At 40.2% G+C, this 20,405-nt stretch overlaps 1 protein-coding gene across 1 annotated transcript in view; it reads right to left on the reverse strand.

Moving 5' to 3' along the window:
* MYO3B (myosin IIIB) overlaps positions 1-20,405 on the reverse strand; it is a 559,309-nt gene that overhangs the window by 315,995 nt on the left and 222,909 nt on the right. Inside the window, 1 exon segment of the mRNA XM_055572295.1 lies at positions 165-230. Within this exon segment, the coding sequence (XP_055428270.1) occupies positions 165-230 (66 nt within the window).

The raw sequence follows: 20,405 nt of genomic DNA on the forward strand, positions 1-20,405 counted from the left end.
ATCTGCAGAAGCACTGTCTATCATTTACCAGAACAAATTCTGTGCCATGATGCGCTAGAAGGCATAACAACATCTAACGCCAAATCAATTCCACAGCTTGGATTTCTCCAATCACTGTCCAAGGCCTTGCTGGATGAACAATTTTTCGTGGAAGAAATACTCACTGTGAAATGAAGTGGTTGAATTCTTCACACCATTTTTCCGGATGAAGTAAAGTAGGTGGAGGATTTCTGAAAAACAAAAACATTTTTCTTACAAAAAAATTGTTTTGTTAAAAGCAAAATATCAACTTATCTTTCCTGATATTGTTCTAAACAGCTCTGATAAAATCTAGGCCTATTTATTTCTGGGTAGGAGTCATTTATCAGTGGTAAATTATAAAGTGCCAATCCCTATTCGTTTCGCAGCTCATTTCCATTGACTGAAGGCCTACTATGTCCACAGCTTTCTGCGGGACCTCTGAGGGTTACACAGATCGGGAATATTCCTCAGGGAGTGGACACTATTGAACGGTGAGGCAAGCACATAGCCACTATAACTGAGAGCTGAGTATTATTGGTGCCATAAGAAAGTTATAAGCCAAGTGCTATGAGCTTGAGAGAAGACTTTTAATTTTACAGGATTTTCAGATTATTATGATCCATTTGAATTAATTACATGATGCATTTAAAGTATACTTATAAATTCACTGGTCACATTTTTAAAAATTTTTCCTATATGTCAACCTTGACAATAGGCACCGGAGAAAGCAAAACAGCTAAGACAAGGTTCCAGACCCTGAGAAGTTCCCGGGTAGTGAAGAGGACAGACACCTAATGCAACTGGAGTTAGGTGTACACCTAAGTACTGGAGGTCCCAAGAGAACTAGAGAACTGCAGAAAGACTCTGGGAACCAGACCACTTCCTGGTGAGAAGGCAGGAAAAGGAAAATGTCAAAACCCTGCATTTGGCTGAATATTTACCCAAAGAGGATCAATTTTAAAACAGAAGTGACATTACCTTTAACTGATAAGAATGTTTTTTTCTAGCAATAAATGCTGGAGAGGGTGTGGAGAAAAGGGAACCCTCTTACATTCTTGGTGGGAATGCAAACTAGCACAGCCACTATGGAGAACAGTGTGGATATTCCTTAAAAAACTGGAAATAGAACTGCCATATGACCCAACAATCCCACTGCTGGGCATACACACCGAGGAAACCAGAAGGGAAAGAGACACATGTACCCCAATGTTCATTGCAGCACTGTTTACAATAGCCAGGACATGGAAGCAACCTAGATGTCCATCAGCAGATGAATGGATAAGAAAGCTGTGGTACATATACACAATGGAGTATTACTTAGCCATTAAAAAGAATACATTTGAATCAGTTCTAATGAGGTGGATGAAACTGGAACCTATTATACAGAGTGAAGTAAGCCAGAAAGAAAAGCACCAATACAGTATACTAATGCATATATATGGAATTTAGAAAGATGGTAACGATAACCCTGTATGCAAGATAGCAAAAGAGACACAGATGTATAGAACAGTCTTTTGGACTCTGGGAGAGGGCGAGGGTGGGATGATTTGGGAGAATGGCATTGAAACATGTATAATATCATATGTGAAACGAATCACCAGTCCAGGTTTGATGCATGATACAGGATGCTCGGGGCTGGTGCACTGGGATGACCCAGAGGGATGATATGGGGAGGGAGGTGGGAGGGGGGTTCAGGATGGAGAACACGTATACACCCGTGGCGGATTCATGTTGATGTATGGAGAAACCAATACAATATTGTAAAGTAATTAGCCTCCAATTAAAATAAATGCATTTATATTTTTTTTAAAAAAAGAATGTTTTTTCTAGTGGTAAATGGAAATAGGGGCTTATGGGCAAGTCAAGTTCAGAAAATGAAGAAAGTTACACTTCTGCACACCTGAACTCTGACTATAAATCTTAAACCCATTATATACCTTTGTTTTCACATGGGTTCTGATTGCTTCCTAAAGCCATAGTTTGCTCAGCTTCCATCGGCAAAGGAAGGGGGAGCAGCATGAATGATCAGAAATAAAAAATGTATCTGATAATGTGATAGTAAGCTGCTTCTCAGTACCCTTCCTTTTCTCACCTCTTCTAATACAATTTTTATTCTGATACAATGCTGCCATATATATTTTTCCTGAGTTTTGTGCAGCTAGATATGGCCACGTGGCTGAGTTCTGGCCAAATTATATACTACTGAAATTGTTCTATGATATTTCTAGAAAGTCTTCTTTAAAAAGGACAGACATGCTATCTTTTTTCTTCCCCCTTTCTGCTTCTTGGAACATGGATGTTATGACTGTACCATGAGCAGCCATTTTGTATGTGAAATGAAAATGTGAGCTTTGAGCTGAGTATGGCAAAGAAGAGGGATTCCCTGGTGGCTCAGATGGTAAAGAGTCTGCTTGCAATGCAGGAGACCCTAGTTCAACCCCTGGGTTAGGAAGATCCCCTGGAGAAGGAAATGGCAACCCACTCCAGTATTCTTGCCTGGAAAGTCCCATGGATGGAGGAGACTGGGGGGCTATAGTCCATGGGGTCACAAAGAGTCAGACATGACTGAGCGACTTCACTTTCATGGCAAAGAAGACAGACAGGACGTTGGATTCATGATGACATTTTAAAGCTGCCATACAAGCTCTAGATTGCTTCTGCCTAGTCTTCCTTAACAGGACAGAGAAATAAACTTCCATGTTCTTTAAGCCACTGTTTTATGTAATTAATTCTAATTGAGCTGGATTCAGAGGATTACTCCATTATATGATTATAACATAATTTTGTAAGTATATCACAAGCACAAAGATATGTGGAAGCATAATAAAGCAGCAACTTATCCAATCTGGGGAGTTCCAGAAGACTTTAAAAAGAAAATGAACTTCAGCTAACCCTTGAAAATTGGTTGGAGTTTTTTAAGATAGATGACAGGAAAGCTATCTCAGTTTTAGGAAATAAGATGTACCACGTTACAGAAGTGTAAAAAGTCTGGTTAGTTCAAAGAACATGAGTAATCTTTTGAGGCTAGACTATATGATTCTTTCAGATCTGGAGAGAGGGTAGGCGGGAAGGATAAGGTGGGAAAGGAAGAATGATGAAAGAAACTATATGATTTCCCTGTTCTACATAAGAATTTAATTACTCTTCAGATCTTCTGATTCAGAAACCTAAAGGAAAATTACCTGTGTACCCCGCTAGAAAGAGTAGCCATTGAAAAGTTGCCCTTCAGTTATTTTGGAGACTGCCTCTATCTCATTCATTTAACAATATTTGCCTTCAACTTTCCCTGGGCTTCTTTACATAATAAAAATACCATCACATAACTTCTGCTTTAATACCAACTTGGCTGAACTATTCTTACTGACTCTAGCTATTTGAGATTATACATCCACATGTCCTTCCAGTTCACCTCAGGGGAGCAGCTCTTAGTGAGCAGTTTACTCTAGATCATCTCTACAGCCCTTTCCACAGCTCAGACTTCCCTAATTCTGCTCAGGTTTCCTGCTTATTCTGCTCTCAGGGAGGTCAGTTCCACAGAGAAGAGCTGCTCAAGCAATTCACTGTCCAATAGACTTCATCCACCTCTAAAGCCATTAACTGTGACCAATAAGTCACTTGTAGGCACACTTGATTAAACCCTAGCAGGCTTGACCTTGGCCAGTCAAGCGTGGAGGGACAAACCTCTGTCACAATTAGAGAGTGACCTCGCGAGAGACAACTGGATAAATGGATGGAAGTGTCCATGCTGGTGTGAAGAACACTGTCCCTTCCTGTTTCCAGTCTGTCCCTCAGCAGGAACTATGAGCAGGGGTTACTGTTTACATGTTGGCCTGAACCTCTGCAGCAGGACACAGAGGAAAACAGCAGATCACCATTCACCCAGGCTACTACCAACCCCTCATAGCTCAGTTGGTAAAGACTCTGTCTGCAATACAGGAGACCCGGGTTTGATTCCTGGGTCATAAAGATCCCCTGGAGAAGGAAATAGCAACCCACTCCAGTATTCTTGCCTGGAGAATCCCACGGTCAGAAAAGCCTGGCAGGCTGCAGTCCATGAGGTCACAAGAGTTGGACATGACTTAGCAACTAAACCACCACTACCACCCACCAACCTATGATGGCCTCACATGAACCCCACACAAGGAAACACTTTCTCTGAGCTTGACATCATAGGAATTTAGTTTTAGAAAAGCTCATTTGACCTTGTAGATGCCCCACCTTTCCTGGAGTCCATCCATCATACTTAGGTTCATTAAATTGAGGTTTTGTGAAAGATTACTCTCTGAGCATAATGAAAACTAAAAGGAATTTGAAGGCTTTACAGTACTTTGTTTGCATTGGCAATATAAATTCTCTTTCTCCTGATACGCAGGAAGAGCACCAAATAATAATAGTTGTGCCTTTTTGGCTCCTCTAAACACTACAGATGAAAGCTGCAACCCTGCCCAAAAGGGTCTCTCAACACAAGGAGAAATGCTTCATGTTCCTTGTGATAAGAGTGTCAGAGCATAGCTGAGATCAGCAGGCATCACTCACATATGTGTATGGATGCTGAGAGCCTGTAGGATGTTTGAATGCTGAGTGGTTGAAAGGCCCATGAATCTGAATAACAAGTTCTCATTTGGATAATATTTATAAATATACCAAGGCAATGTAGAAAAGAGATTAGTCAGTAAAGGAAAATGACTATATTTGATTTGAGGTTTCCCTGCCTGGATTTTATTCCTGTGATTTGGACTCCAAATTCAATTTCTACAAAATGATCCCTGCATACAGACAGCATTAGAGCTACCTGAGGCTAGCAGCAAGGGGTGATGCCCATTTTTGACATCATAATCTTAGATCTAGCAAATACGACGGAGACAGAGTTAACCTTCTTCCCTGAAAGCCTCTGTGGAACAAAATGATTTGCTGAACAGTCAGATTGAATTCATTTTAGTTCCTGAAATAGAGAAGCAGCTGATTGGATGAAGGGGGGCACCCAATCTCAGGATAACCAATCCAAATTTCATCTAGTGCCCTGTGCCAAAGCATGACTCAAAATTATAAACTGGGTCAATCTGATTCTCTTTAGAAGGTTTCCTCCCCCCTCCTTTTTTTTCCACCTTGAACAGAAACAGAACAAAAACAAACAAACAACAGGCAGTTTAGTAATGGGATCTAAAGAGGAAAGATCCATGATGACAGGAGAGTACAATATACAAACCGGTTTTGGGAAGCAGACACTAGGAATAGTCAAGAAACCAGGGAATGAGGAGAAAGCAGCCCAGGTAAGGATAAAAAAAGAAATAAGCTACAAACATCCCAGACCCCATGATGGGACGTAGGTTTTCCTTCAGTTCCTTTTGTGAGTCCTTCTCCCTTTGGTGCAACTACACTATATTGGTCCCAGCATTCTGTTCTCAGCTGTCTTCTCCTCCTATTCTAAACATTCACTGAGGGCTCACTATACATTAGCAGCTTTCTCATCTTTATCTCCTGCCTTGGTTTTTCCTCCCCCTTTTCACTGGTGCACTCAACTATTTATTAGATGTTCCATTTTGATTTCATAGGGTCACCTTAGAGTCAGCATGTTCAAAATTAAACCCATCATCTTCTCCTAAATCTGCATTCTACCTGGTAGTTGAAGTCAGAAACTTGAGTTCAGTGCTCTCCACTTTCCCTACATCCAATCTAAAAAAACAGAATAAGGGCTCCCCTTATTAAAGAAGTCCACATTCCAGTGCCTGGTACCTATGAACATGTTACCTTCTATGGCAAAAGGGACTTTGCTGATGATTACAGTTAAGAACCTGGAGATGGAAGATTACCTTGGATTATCTGGATGAACTTAATTTAATCTCAGCTCCCTTAAAGCATAAAAGAGAGGTAGAAAGAAAGAAGAGGTAGGAAAGAATCGAAATGTGAAAGGTACTCTACTTGCCACTGTTGGCTTTGAAGATTAGGAAAGAGAGCCACAAGCTAAGGACTGCAGGTGGCCTCTGGAAGATGGGAATGGGACTCAGCTGCTACCCAGCAAATACATGGGGATCTCAATTCTGCAAATACAAGAAACTGAATTCTGCTAATGACCTGAATGAACAAGGAAATCAATTCTCCCCTGGGGCCTCCAGAAAGGGATGCAGCCCTGCTGACACCCTGATTTTAGCGCAGTGAGATCCATGTCAGATTTCTAACAAATTTGTTATGACAGTAATAGAAAACTAATACATCAGTCAAGCACCAACATCTATCAATTCTGCTTCCTAGATTCCTTTCTCGTCACCCCATTCCCTCTTTCATGGCCTAGTTCAGTCACTTATCTCCATCAGCCTACTCCATAGTCTCCTTATTTTCCTTTCTCCCTCTGTATTCATCTCCCTCTAATCCATCTTGTACTTGGAAGCTAGAACTTCTTTATAACATACAAATATGACCTTGTTATTTTCTTCTTCAAAATTCTATGGTAGGCCTACATTGCCAGCATGATAAAACGTCAACTCTTTGGCATGATATACAGATGGCTACACCTGCCTATCTACTCAATCCCATCTCAAACCACCTACCTTTCTCACCCAGCGCTGCAGTACTGTACTTGCAGAACTTGAACTCCTAAAGTAAGTCCTGTTCTTTCATGCCTTGGGGCCTTTGCACATGCTATACCTTCAGTTTAGAATGCTCTCCCCAATTTGTCGCCCTAGTAGGCTCCTACTCAAGCTTCATGTGTATCTTTAGTACCTAGCACAGCAGCACTCAGTAAATTTTTCCAGACACCTTCCCATCCATCTAGTGTTGTCCTTGAAAACCTCTTCCCTCCTCCTTCTCCCTCCTTCAAAGGACTGACCCTGATGGAGCTGCCCTCACTGTGGAGTTAGCATTCTGCATGAGTGGAGTCCATTCCAGCCTGAACCAGGCTTTCACATTTACTGAGGATGTAGCACACAGCATTGTATTTCTGATTTCTATGTCATTTTCATGTATCTCTTTTCTGGTTTTAAAGACATAGCTATAGCTATTAATTTTTTTAAATGATTCCTCTTTAGGAGAATTGCATGTATATTTTTGATATATCTTGGTCTATGTCCTGTGTTTCAAGATAATTACCCAGAGATATCCACTGTCCGAACCAGGGTGCAGATGCCTGCAAGTGGCAGAGGGGACCTCAGGAGTAGCGTTCTTGGTCTGACATTGATGGAGTTGAATAACTCAAAGTTCCCATTGACAGCATATTCTAGGAGGCGGTAACCCAGGGGTGCTTCACAACCTTCACAATTCTTCACAACCCTATAGGCCTTTGGGTTGTCACTTTCTCCTCTGCTCTACAATTGCTCACTGGTCACTTTGAGAAAATGAGGCAGTCAGCACCTGTTCTCTCTGCATTTGAAATATATGGCAGGATCCTAAATGTTCACTGACAAGAGGTGTCCACCACCTAAGAAACTTTTTAAAAGTTAGAAATCACATGATGGCATATGTAAACCATTTCAGCCTTCTTCTATCAGTGGAAAAAATAAAAACAGCCTGAATATCCATCAGTGAATGAATGGCTAAACTATTGTATGCACATGTTGGGGAATACTATTTGAGTATGAAGTTGATCTGGGATTTAAGTTGTCTTACTGAATGGGAATGTAGGGACCAGGACACTTAACGTGTAGCATATGATTCCATTTCTACAGTCCTCAACTATAAATATATTGTAAATACTAATATAAATTTATATTTATTATAATTTATAGTACAGCAAAACTATATATATTATATATTATAGCAAATATTTAAAAGTGAAAAAAAAAAACTGAGAGAATACAAGCCCTACTGACACAAGGAGGAGGCTGGGATTAGGGGTGGCAGTCAGAGCAGGCGACGGCACCCACTCCAGTGCTCCTGCCTGGAAAATCCTGTGGACGGAGGAGCCTGGTGGGCTGCAGTCCATGGGGTTGCTGAGAGTTGGACACGACTGAGCGACTTCACTTTCACTTTTCGATTTCCTGCATTGGAGAAGGAAATGGCAACCCACTCCAGTGTTCTTGCCTGGAGAATCCCAGGGATGGGGGAGCCTGGTGGGCTGCTGTCTGTGGGGTCATACAGAGTCAGACACGACTGAAGCGACTTAGCAGCAGCAGCAGGGAAGAGGTATTATACTCTTTGCTTTCTCTATCCCTGGGGAATTTTTTAATATTGAGATGGAATCATGTATTACAATTAAATATAAAAACTTTAACATAATTCTGAACAGGGAAGATATGACTTAGGACAAAAAGCAACCACTTTGGTTGGAGCTAGGTGGTGATCCTGAGGGGAGACATGGGCACAGACCCAACCATTCCCCCTCATTAGAGAATCTAGCAGTAGGCGAAGAGTGGCAGCTCTGTCCCTGTGGTTAATACTCTCAGAATAGTTCATTGTTCTCGAATGTCTTGCTTTATTGCTTTTATGAGTAAGGAAATAGAATAGCTTTTTAGCACACTCCTGTGTTTATTTAACTATATATTAATGATTATTAACTATTATACTTCAATCTTTGTATCTTCCTCCACTTATTCTCTCTCTCCTTAGCTTATACCTTTCCCCTCTTACCATCTGGTTGATATATCCTATATAGGATCTGCCTCAAAATTGACAAATTCCAGGTAGTCTTTCTTAATTAACTTAGTCTTATTGATAAATCCTTAACTCAGTATGTTCTTGATGAATGTGCTTTAATATTTGACAACTTCATTTTACACCGTCTAGAGATATTGCTTGCTAATTGTTTTTCTGTCATTTTTTGCATATATGTTCTCTTAATTCATCTTTTAAAGTAATGGACTCTCTATGAGATGAAATACAGGGAACAGTGAGGGGTATGGACATTGGAGACAGAAACACCTATTTGAAACCTGATCCTTCCACTTTTGGAGAAGGAAATGGCAACCCACTCCAGTGTTCTTGCCTGGAGAATCCCAGGGATGGGGGAGCCTGGTGGGCTGCCGTCTACGGGGTCGCACAGAGTCAAACACGACTGATGCAACTTAGCAGCTGCAGCTTTCCACTTTTTAGTTGGACATTTTAAAGAAAATTCCTTCTTTTAAGCTACTTTTTTCCCACATGTAAAACTGGAATAAATCATGATTTAAACTAATGACATTATCTGATGTCAGATGATTTATTTGCTAGCTTTAGTCAAATATGTTCAGGGTCCTGGGTACTACAAAGATAGCCCAAATATTCAAGTTACTACCTAAGGGGACTCCTTTGTTCCTCAAACTCTGCTTACTGTGAATTTGCTCACATCCAAAGGAACTGTTCCATATTTGTCTAGTTTTTTTTTTCCTGCTACTTTGATTTTTTTGTTTTGTTTTTGCTACTTTGGGGATCACGGTCATACTTTGTCCTGGCATCATTTCTTGGGTTACTTATAACATATCTATGTTTATGTGCATTCATTCATGTAGTCATTCATCAGTACTCCACCCTTTAAGTTCTCAACTGGGGCTCCTGTAGCAAAGGACAGACAACAAGAGAAAAACAGATAAATATGTTTTAATATAAGTTTTACATGCATGGGAGCCTTCATAAGGAAATGAAGATCCAAAGAAACAGTTAAATCTGAGCATGTGGAAGAGTAGAGAATCTTGGAAAGACATGATGGGACAAAGAGTTTGAGTAAGTGTGGTGAACTGGGGAAATTTAGCAAGGCCTGTTCACTCAGGTCCTCTCTGTGTCCACTGTCTTGTTCTTTGCAGTAAGGATGCTTCTTTCTTTTGGGTATAGGAAGGGCATCTCTCACAAGGGGATTTTATAAACTGCTTCTAAGGATGGTCAGAGAGTCCTTTCTGCACATGCCATTTCTCAAATTCCTTCAATTTGAAATATTCAATACGCCAAGGTCCCGTATTCAAGGGTAGCGTGTCTTGAATTATGTCATAAAAACTAAATGAGTCTAAGTCACATCTCAGCCTTGTATCACCATTGTCTAAGAAAGTAGAGATTTTATGATTAACACCTATGATAATTTTTTCTACACTAATTGACAAAGTTACTAAAAGCAGTGAGGAGAAAAGCAAAAATTTGTAATTAAACCTCAAGCTTGTTTATTCCTTTTTTTTTCTGCTTCTTAATAACCTAATTTGATTTTGTCCCTTAAATAACACTGCTGGCAATGTTAAGCTAAAATATTTAAAATGTAAAGTTACCACATCAAATCACATGGCCCATAATAAACCCATTTTCAACCATTTACCATCAGTAAGTGACAAGATGGTCATTTCCTCTGACTTTAAGCTCAGCAAGAATCTGTTTCAAAGATCATCTCAGAATCTCAAAATTGTATTATGTTTCTCATGTCAAGCCTAAGCCTGAGATGGAAAGTTTTATTGAGCTTTATTAATCTTTAGCCACTATACTACATTTCAAATGTTCACAGAATGTATTTTCTCATTCTCTCTAAAGCATACTGGGGTACCTTTCCCTCATTTGTACTTTCACTATGTAAACACACAGGATACATAGGCAACTCAGTCATGCACGTAGATGCCAGAAAAAGTCAAGGGCAAGAGAAAGTGCTATGCAAGTGGTGTGTGGCTCACCGTCTGAGCCGCTATGGTCACTTGCTGACATCCTTTCTTCCGTTTGCTCCTTCAACAAGAACTCAGCGACCCCGTCATATTCAACTGTTAAAGTCCAATGCGTAGAGAATTTGACCTTGCCCAACAGCTGGCTAATGACCCATTTCCTCCGTGATCCTTTATGCAGAGAGTGAGCCACAAGTCTTTTTTTTTTTTTTTAAAGCACAGTTTTAAGTGCATGATATATTAATTCATGATTTTAAAGAGATGTGTTTCAAACAGATGACACTGTCTTCTAAATGTTTTCCTTATCCTCAAATTCTGGACTGTTTATATGGGTTCTGTGGGATTGTACTCATTGAAGGGGATCACTAATGGTGTGTCAAAGCATTTTGGAGATACAGAATCACTCTCCAATTAGGTTAGTATTTTAAGAAAAAACAACGTCTAGTCAGATGAAAGTCATAGTGATGAGCTAGTAGGTTAGGGGACAGGCAAAGCTAAACAACATGTGCTAGACATGCTATGCTTTCCTGGTGCATCCATTTTTCTGGCAATAAGTTATTTTAAATTGTTTTATGCAACAACAACAACAACAAAAATCATTGGCGCAGACAATAAAAAGTAGGACTTCTCCCTGCCTGCATTCTGAACTAACTGAGAAACAAGAAAAAGTCAGCAGATGGAGTCCAAAATGATACCTTTAGTACTGATAAAGCTGATCTCAGAGAATGTGGCTTTTACCTGCATAAAATTGTTTCTAAGACTGAAAGACAGAGTTAGATAGACTTAACTAGCTGGTCTTGGGCCCAGGGCTGGGCCACCACAGGCCTCTCACTCAGAGGCAGAGCTTTGGCTGAGTGCAGGCTGGAGAACAATCCTCTAGTGCAGGCTGACTCACAAAAGGAAAAGGAGGGACGGAGCTGGGGTCTGTACGTCCGTCCAGTGCCTCTGCACATTCCTCATCTGCATACAGCACTTCTGACCCTCTAGGCTCTATCAATTTGGGTCCAATCAGAAGACAAGAAAAACACTAGTAATTTGAATGGGGAAAATTTAATATAAAGATTAATATGTGAATCAAGAATTTCCAGATGTTCAAGCTGGATTTAGAAAAGTCAGAGGAACCAGAGATCAAATTGCCAACATCCACTGGATCATAGAAAAAGCAAGAGAATTCTATTAAAAACACCTACTTCTGCTTCATTAATGCCTTTGACCGTGTGGATCACAACAAACTGTGGAAAATTCTTAAAGATATGGGAACACCACACCACCTCACCTGCCTCCTGATTAGTGTGGAGATCAAGAAGCAACAATTAGAACCAGACATGTAATAACAGATTGGTTTCAAATTAGGAAAGAAGTATGTCAAGGCTGTATATTGTCATCCTGCTTATTTAACTTACATGCAGAGTACATCATGCGAAATGCTGGGCTGGATGAAACACAAGCTGGAATCAAGATTGCCAGGAGAAACATCAATAACCTCAGATATGCGTATGACACCACCTTTATGGCAGAAAGCAAAGAAGAACCAAAGAGCCTCTTGATAAAAGTGAAAAGAGGAGAGTTTAAAATTAAACATTCAGAAAACTAAGATCATGGCATCCAGTCTTATCACTTCATTGCAAATAGATGGGGAAACAGTGGAAACAGTGGGAGACTTTATTTTTGGGGGCTCCAAAATGACTGCAGATGGTCACTGCAGCCATGAAATTAAAAGACACTTGTTCCTTAGAAGAAAAGCTATTACCAACCTAGACAGCATATTAAAAAGCAGAGACATTACTTTGCCAACAAAGGTCCATATAGTCAAAGCTATGATTTTTCCAGTAGTCATGCAGGATGTGAGAGCTGGCCCATAAAGAAAAACTGAAAGCGGAAGAATTGATGCTTTTGAACTGTGATGTTGGAGAAGACTCTTGGAGTCCATTGGACTGCAAGGAGATCGAACCAATCAATCCGAAAGGACATCAGTCCCAAATATTCTTTGGAAAGACTGATGCTGAAGCTGAAACTCCAATCCTTTGGCCACCTGATGCGAAGAACTGACTTATTTGAAAAGACTCTGATGCTGGGAAAGATGGAAGGCTGGAGAAGGGGACAACACAGGATGAGATCATTGGTTGGCATCACCAACTCAATGGACATTGGTTTGCTCAAGCTCTGGGTGTTGGTGATGGACAGGAAAGCCTGGTGTGCTGCAGTCCATGGGGTTGCAAAGAGTTGGACACGACTGAGTGACTAAACTGTACTGAATAGTGGATTAGATACTAAGGGGTGAAGAGAACTCTAGCAGAGCAGATATGGGAGCAGCTACTATGTCTAGATGAAACAGAACCTCCAAAGAAGAAACTAATTTTTAAGAGCCCTTGCCCCCAAGGCTGAGATTCTGATCTCATTGGAAAAGATGTGATTGCGGTCCATGGTGGGTGAAGTTCTCAGAGGTGAGACAAGCCAGGGCTGGCAAACAGGAAACCACCTGCCTGGTGCCTGAGACTCATCAGGAAGCTGCCTAGTGAGTTCTGGTAAAAACATACTGGAGGTTGAACACCACTGGGTGTCCCAAACGCCACTGAGAGTCAAAGGCCACAGAAGCAAGAAGGAAAAGCTACCCTAAAACCAAGAAGAGGGTCCTTTCCTCTGGCAGTGGCCTTCTGGTGCCCTCTACTGACAAAGCTTTACTTCTGCTGCTGCTGCTGCTGCTAAGTTGCTTCAGTCGTGTTCCACTCTGTGTGACCCCACAGATGGCAGCCCACCAGGCTCCCCCGTCCCTGGGATTCTCCAGGCAAGAACACTGGAGTGGGTTGCCATTTCCTTCTCCGATGCAGGAAAGTGAAAGAGAAGTCGCTCAGTCGTGTCCGACTCTTAGCGACCCCATGGACTGCAAGCTACCAGGCTCCTCTGTCCATGGGATTTTCCAGGCAAGAGTACTGGAGTGGGGTGCCATTGCCTTCTTCTACCATATGGCAAAGGAGAAATGCTTGAGTCCACTCCAGTATCACAAAGCAGGGGAAAGAAGGGTAAATTTGGAGCTGAAAGGCACTAAATTAATAACTGGCATAGGAAGAAGTGAATGAGAGAAACAGAGAGAGGCTAGGAGTTTTACAGTGTTTTTGTTTTTGTTTCAAGATGAAACGCCAGATTTTAAGAAATTTCTATTTCACAGTGGGGAGAGAAGGATTAGGAGTTTGGGGTTAGCAGATGCAAACTGGTATATATAGAATGGATAAACAACAAAGCCCTACTGTATAGCACAGGAAACTATATTCAAAATTCTGTTATAAACCATAATGGAAAAGAATATGAAAAAATAAATCTATCTACGTATCTATATACCTGAGTCATTTTGCTATATAGCAGAAATTAACACAATATTGTAAATCAACTATACTTCAATAAAATACTTTTTTAAAAAGAAATTTCTATTTCAGGCTTGGCGTAGGTAACTTCCAACCATGAACAACTGAATGAGTCCAGCCTTCTCTGCTTTAAGAGCACTTGCTGAATATATTTAAGAGGTAATGAAGAGATAATGGAAACTTCTTCATCGCCCACTTAAAAATTTTGTTTTGTCATGGTGCATCAAATTTCCTCATTAAGACTCATTGCTCTCTATCCCAGAAGATCCTTATTGAAATAGGAATATTCTGGGGAGCATCCTATTGTAAACCTTTATTGGCCAAAACTTTTCTTGGGATAAAAGGCAGACAAGAATAAAAACTTAGAAAAAGGGACTCAGCAACGATCAGTGAGGGGACAGAACCACAGACACAGATTTAATCTCTTTTGTGATTTTTCCATTTCTATGATTCCAACTTCGTGTGAGCTGAAAAGTGAAGAGTCTGGTGGCATGACACCTCTTGCTACTCCTTCCTGTCTCTCTGCCTCTAAAATGCCTCCCAGCACAGAAAAGAAACGGCATCAGTGAAAGTCAGGGTGGTTCACAATGCCCAGGATCATGGTCATAGAGAGGAACTCCTTTTCCTTCTGGGACTTCTTTCCAACTCAACAGTCACCAGCACTCTGTATGGAACGGGCGGAGGGGAGCTGATAATTGTTCTCTCCTCACCCCCTTCCCATTCTCTCAAGCCCATTCAGGAGCCCAGGACTTTGCCTTAAGCTGGATCACTTTTTCTGCACTGTTTAATAATATTTCTGGGGAATCCTTAATTTCTTGAGAGCTTATTATGTATTATAAGCACTGTGCTAAGAATTCACTAATTTAATTCTCACATAAACTCTCTGAAGCAGGTTATACAATGTTCTGTTTTAGAGAGGAAAAAACCAAGGGTGAGAGCAGCTTAGAAGCTGATAATGGTGTGGCCAGGCTTCCTGTGCAGGCAGCCTGATCCTCAAGAACACAATTACAACCACTGCTTCCCCACTTGGGAATTCCTTTTGGTTAATCAGGCACCACAGTATCTTTAGATTTTGCCAGAGCAAATTACGTCCTATTAATACAGGAATATGGGTCTGATTTAATAAGCCAGTTGTCTTTCTGACATCCCATCAACTTAAACACAGTACTCTTCAGATAACCAAGACATTAGTTAGCAAACCCAAAGAACATTTTGTTTAGGATACAAAATAATCAGTAATAGGGAGCATGAGCAAAGAATGTTTTCATCTGTTGAGTTTTATGCGTCCTCTGTCATTCAGCTCCCTCCAAAGTCACAGCTGGTAAAACCAAATGGGTCATTTTACCACAATCAGACTAACGTCACAGTTCAAGAAGCACCATTTGTCCTCCAAGGCAAAGCCATGCACCTAATTACAACACACTGTTAATAAATTTATAATAGACAAAAAGAAATTGACTGCTATGGATTTTTTTTCCCCTAGTAAAGCAAAACCATTTAAAGGGCATTTTGTGCAGCTATTTCTTCTTTTATTGTTTCAATAAAGTTAGTAATATATTCCAGACAGGAAAAAGCAGGGCAGGCCTCAGATGAACAGATTGTATCATCTGATCCTACCACATTGTCTCTAATGGGGGAAATTAGCAGCTGAACGTCAACACCTGTCACCATGAGCAGATCCTGGCACACACACCAGGTAGGAAGACTGTGCTGTTCCTTAGAGCAAGCAGAGCCTGGGCCACCAGACCCCATGCACATGCCAGAGCCAACAGAAGCAGGCTCCATTTTAAATCAACTGGATATATTAAATGCCAGGGGTGATGCAGCTGCAGTTCCTAAGGAAGACTGGGTGTTTACAACCGTGAGCTCTAAAAAGGTTTTATGAAGATTGTGCTAACTGCAAGTGGAACCACACAGACTTAAGCAGAGAGACTGGTCCCAGAAGCAACCATTGAACATTCATCCCCTTGCAAGGGCAAATGTACCACAGAACATTCATCCCCTCTCACACCTAGATGGCTTGAGTCATGTCTCCACTGGCAGATTACAGCCAAGTGTTTTACCAACCTCAAGATCAATTGCAGTTATTGAAACTGAATGAATTATGTTGCAAGTCCAGGCAGTCTGTGAGCATGCCCAAGTGAACAAGCCCACATTTATTTTTCTGACATCATAAGCATGTCTTCTGTTTATAAGGGCTTTGGCCATTTTTCTATCTGGTTGCCTAGCAACATTTTGAAAGGACAGAAATAAGGGAGAGGGATGCTGGAGTCATACCAGTGAGTGAATTTGTACGTATTTCACAGATTCCTTTTCAAAATTCCTCGGGTGGTGGTGGGTGGGGGAGAAGGGGCTGTGTTATCAATAGCACTGCTACTCTTATGGCAGGAACATACAATGCCAGCAAGTATATTTATACAAGGATACTCAGCAAACAAAGGGTGGAGGGAGGTATCACTGGTTACTGCATGTTAATAAAGATGAAGAATAAATACATTAACATCAAATCAAAAGAAACATATTGAGTAAACATAATGCTCATTTCATTGTTCTCTCTCAGGAAGGTCTCAGACCATTCCTGAGGAAAATCTGTAATCTCTATCATTTTATCCAAATGGTGAGTGGCTAATGAACAATACAGTGTTCTTGTCTGCCTTGTATCCTTTCTTTTGCTAAATGATATTTCCCCACAGAAAGTACCAATTCCAATCAGATGCTCAATTTTATTTTAAAGGAATTGAATAAAGTAGGCTCCCATGATTCTTCTAATTTCCTCTGCATCTGTGGTAATCAGCCTCTAATTAAAATAAATAAATTAAAAAAAATTTCATGTGCTAAAACTTTCTTTTTTCGTGATTAGTTAATAATTCATCTATTTTATTATTTTTATCCAAAAAAGCTTATGATTTATTTATTGGTTCTATTGTTTCATATATTTTTGCTTCATTACTTATCACTTCTATTTTATTAAATCCCTTTTTCTTCTACCTGGATTTAAACATTTTTTAAAATTTCTGTGTTAGAAGTTTAATTCATTTACTTTAATTCTTTCTTGATTATTAATATAAGTATTTGGGGCTATGAATTTGCCTCTAATCCCTGCTTTAACTATTTTCCTGTTAATTCTGATATGTACTATTTTGATAATAATTACTTTCTACATATTCTTCAGCTTTCATTTAGATTTTCTTTTAAACTTGAATTGTTAAAGATGATTTTGCTTTTTTCTCACCTAGGTGGCAGGAGATTTATGTTTTCTGTGTTTATTTCTAATTATATTGTGGACAATTAATGTTGTCTGTACTGTTTATATTTTTGGAATCTGAGAATGTCTTTGTAGTCTTTGTAACAAGCACAACAGTAGTATTGATGTTGTTGTTCAGTCACTCAGTCATGTCTGACTCTTTGCAACCTATTGGACTGCAGCAAGCCAGACCTCTCTGTCCCTCACCATCTCCCAAAGTTTGCCCAAGTTCATGTTCATCGCATCGGTGATGCTGTCCAGCCATCTGATCCTTTGATGCCCTCTTCTCCTTCTGCCCTCAATCTTTCCCAGCATCAGTCTTTCCAATGAGTCAGCTGTTTGCATTAGATGACCAAAATACTGGAGTTTCAGCTTTGGCATCAGTCCTTCCAATGAGTATTCAGGGTTGATTTCCCTTAAGATTGACTGGTTTGTTCTCTTTGCTGTCCAAGGGAAGCTCAGGAGTCTTCTACAGCACTGTATTTATATTTATAAAACATATGCAATATAATATCATATACATGTATATTAATATATAAAACCTTGTCCCTCAAGAATAGAGAATGCTCCTCTTTTCAAGCACTCCTGAAACATTCACAAAAATTTATACTATTGCTTATTATTTTTTAATGTACTACAACTGCCATGGGATGAAAGAGGTTCAATAATAACTTCTGCAACTAATGTGTATCTCCTTGCACTTTCTGTAGTTTCTGCTTTATGAATGTGATGCTATAAATAGATATATTTCTTATATCTTCATTTTAAAAATAGCACCTGTTTAAAAGTACGCTTTTTGAACTAATTAAATATTTTTGGTCCTGAATTCAATATTATCTAATATTAAGAACACGGTGTTAGACCCTGCTGATCTAGTCGCCTGTGTGCCGTAACTACTGAGCCTGCGCTTAAGAGCCTGTGAGCCACACATACGGACCTGGAATGCCACAACTACTGAAGCCCGTGCACCCTGTAGCCTGCGCTCTGCAACAAGAGAAGCCACCGCATGGAGAAGGCTTGTACCTCAACTGGACAGTAGACCCTGCTCACTGCAGCGAGAGAAAGCCCACACCCAGCAAGGAAGACTCAGCACCGCCAAAAGAAAAATGGTGTTATAACTATTGCTTTACAAAACCATGTATCCTTTAAAGAAATTAGGAACAAAACTGAAAAATTATATTTAAAGAATTTTTCACATTAACCCACATATTTACCATTCCCTGTGCTCTTTATTTATTCCTGTGGACTTCAGTTACAATCTGTTATCATTTCCTTTCTGTATGAAAGACATCCTTGGGGCTTTCCTGTAGCTCAGTGGTAAGGAATCCACCTGTCAGTACAGGAGACAGTTTTGATCCCTGGTCTGGAAGATCCCACATGCTCTGGAGCAACTAAGCCCATGCACCACAACTATTGAGCCCATGCTCTAGAGCTCAGAAACTGCAACTACTAATTCCTTGCCCTGCAACTACTAAAGCCCGCGCACCCGACAGCCCACCTGTGCTCAGCAACGAGAAGCCGTTGAAATGAGGAGCATGTGCACTGCAGCTAGAGAGTAGCCCCCGCTCACCACAACCAGAGATAAGCCCATGCAGCAACAAAGACGCAGCATAGCCAATAAATAAATAAGTACATAAAGTTATATTAAAAAGACATCCTTTAGTATTTCTTACAAGGCAATCAGCTAACAACAAATTCTCTTAGTTTTTGTTCATCTGGGACTGCCTTTATTTTCATTTCTGAAGGATAGTTTTGTTACATATAAAACTTTTGACAGTATTCCCCAGAACTTTGAATATGTCATCCCGCTGCCTCTGACTACCATTTTTCACGTGATAAATCAGCCACTAATCACATTGCCACTCTTCTGCACATTATCAGTTGTTTTTCCCCTGATGATTTCAAGATTTTCTCCTTGCCTTGCAACAAACTGACCATGATGTGGACAGATGTTTACCTTTGGATTTGTTGAGATTTTTGTTTGTGTAGACCAATGGTTTTCAACAAATTTGGGATGTTTTTACCCTTTACCTCTCCAAATACTTTTTCTGGACCTTTATCTCTCTTACTTCCTTTCTGCACTCCCTTTACATGCATGTTGAAATTTATGATGGTGTCCCACAAGTCTTTGTGTCTTTATTTATTTTCTTTTTTCAGTTGTCATACTTTAAAATGCCATTATAGCAGAACAGAAGCAGCCTAGCATAGAGGGAAAGAGCTTGACTGGGATCAAACTTTGTGAATTCAAGTCTACATACCACCATTTACTGACTGTGTGACCTTAGGCAATTTACTTGGTTTCTCTTTACCTCAAATTCCTCATCTATAAACTGGAAATACAAATAGTACTTACTCTATAGCATAGTTTGAGAATTAATTGAGATCATATGTATGAAGTGATTAGAACATAGTCCGTCATAAAGGAAGCACTCAGTAACTCTTCGCTATTATTATCTCTGCTAAAATAGGATTTTGGTTATCACCAACAGGTATAGTCAGGAATTAGTTTTGTGTCTGAGGCCTGAAATCTGGTGTAAAAGGGATAAGCCCCTTGTACATGACCCTTTCAGCAATCCTTTCTAATTTTTCCTCTGCTCCCTCAGTACATCTGGGTTTCTCTATTGTTTTTTCTAATTTACATTATAGTCACATTATATTATACATTAATGCTCAGCTCACTTGGTAAAAACTTTAACATATGACACAGATTTTCCCAGCCCCCTGCTCTCTGGAAGGCCTGGACCTTGATTCTCATGCCTACAGGTGCTAGTTGTCATTGGGCTCCAACCCACACTAACAACTCATAATCATATCACTCTATGTATTAAATAACAAGCATTATTTCTGTAGTAAAGCACCCACTCCTCTGCCTTTCCAGCCCACTATACTGGACCGCTTGTATACAACTCTTACATATTTGAACTCAAGTTTGTTCAAACTCCTTGAGACAGTGGATTTGGTCTGGGGTCACCTGTCTCATGGAGTACAGACCGATAAACACACCAGCAGTCCAGGCTCCAGTTCTTCCTAGTCCTGGCCCTCTTCATCCTATTGGCTCATAGTCTTGAACACCTCCTTCACCACGAGTCACCACTTCCCAGTCGTGTTTCTGCACTGACTGCAAAGTAGTTATGGCTATAATATTTGGTCAAATCAGAGTGTCAGTGGAATGATCTAGAAGGAAGTATTCTGAGAATTTCTAGTTAACTACTAACGTGGCATTGACACAAACCCAGGTGAACTAAA

Source organism: Bubalus kerabau, chromosome 3 (genome assembly GCF_029407905.1).
Source record: "Bubalus kerabau isolate K-KA32 ecotype Philippines breed swamp buffalo chromosome 3, PCC_UOA_SB_1v2, whole genome shotgun sequence".
Taxonomy (NCBI): Eukaryota; Metazoa; Chordata; class Mammalia; order Artiodactyla; family Bovidae; genus Bubalus; species Bubalus kerabau.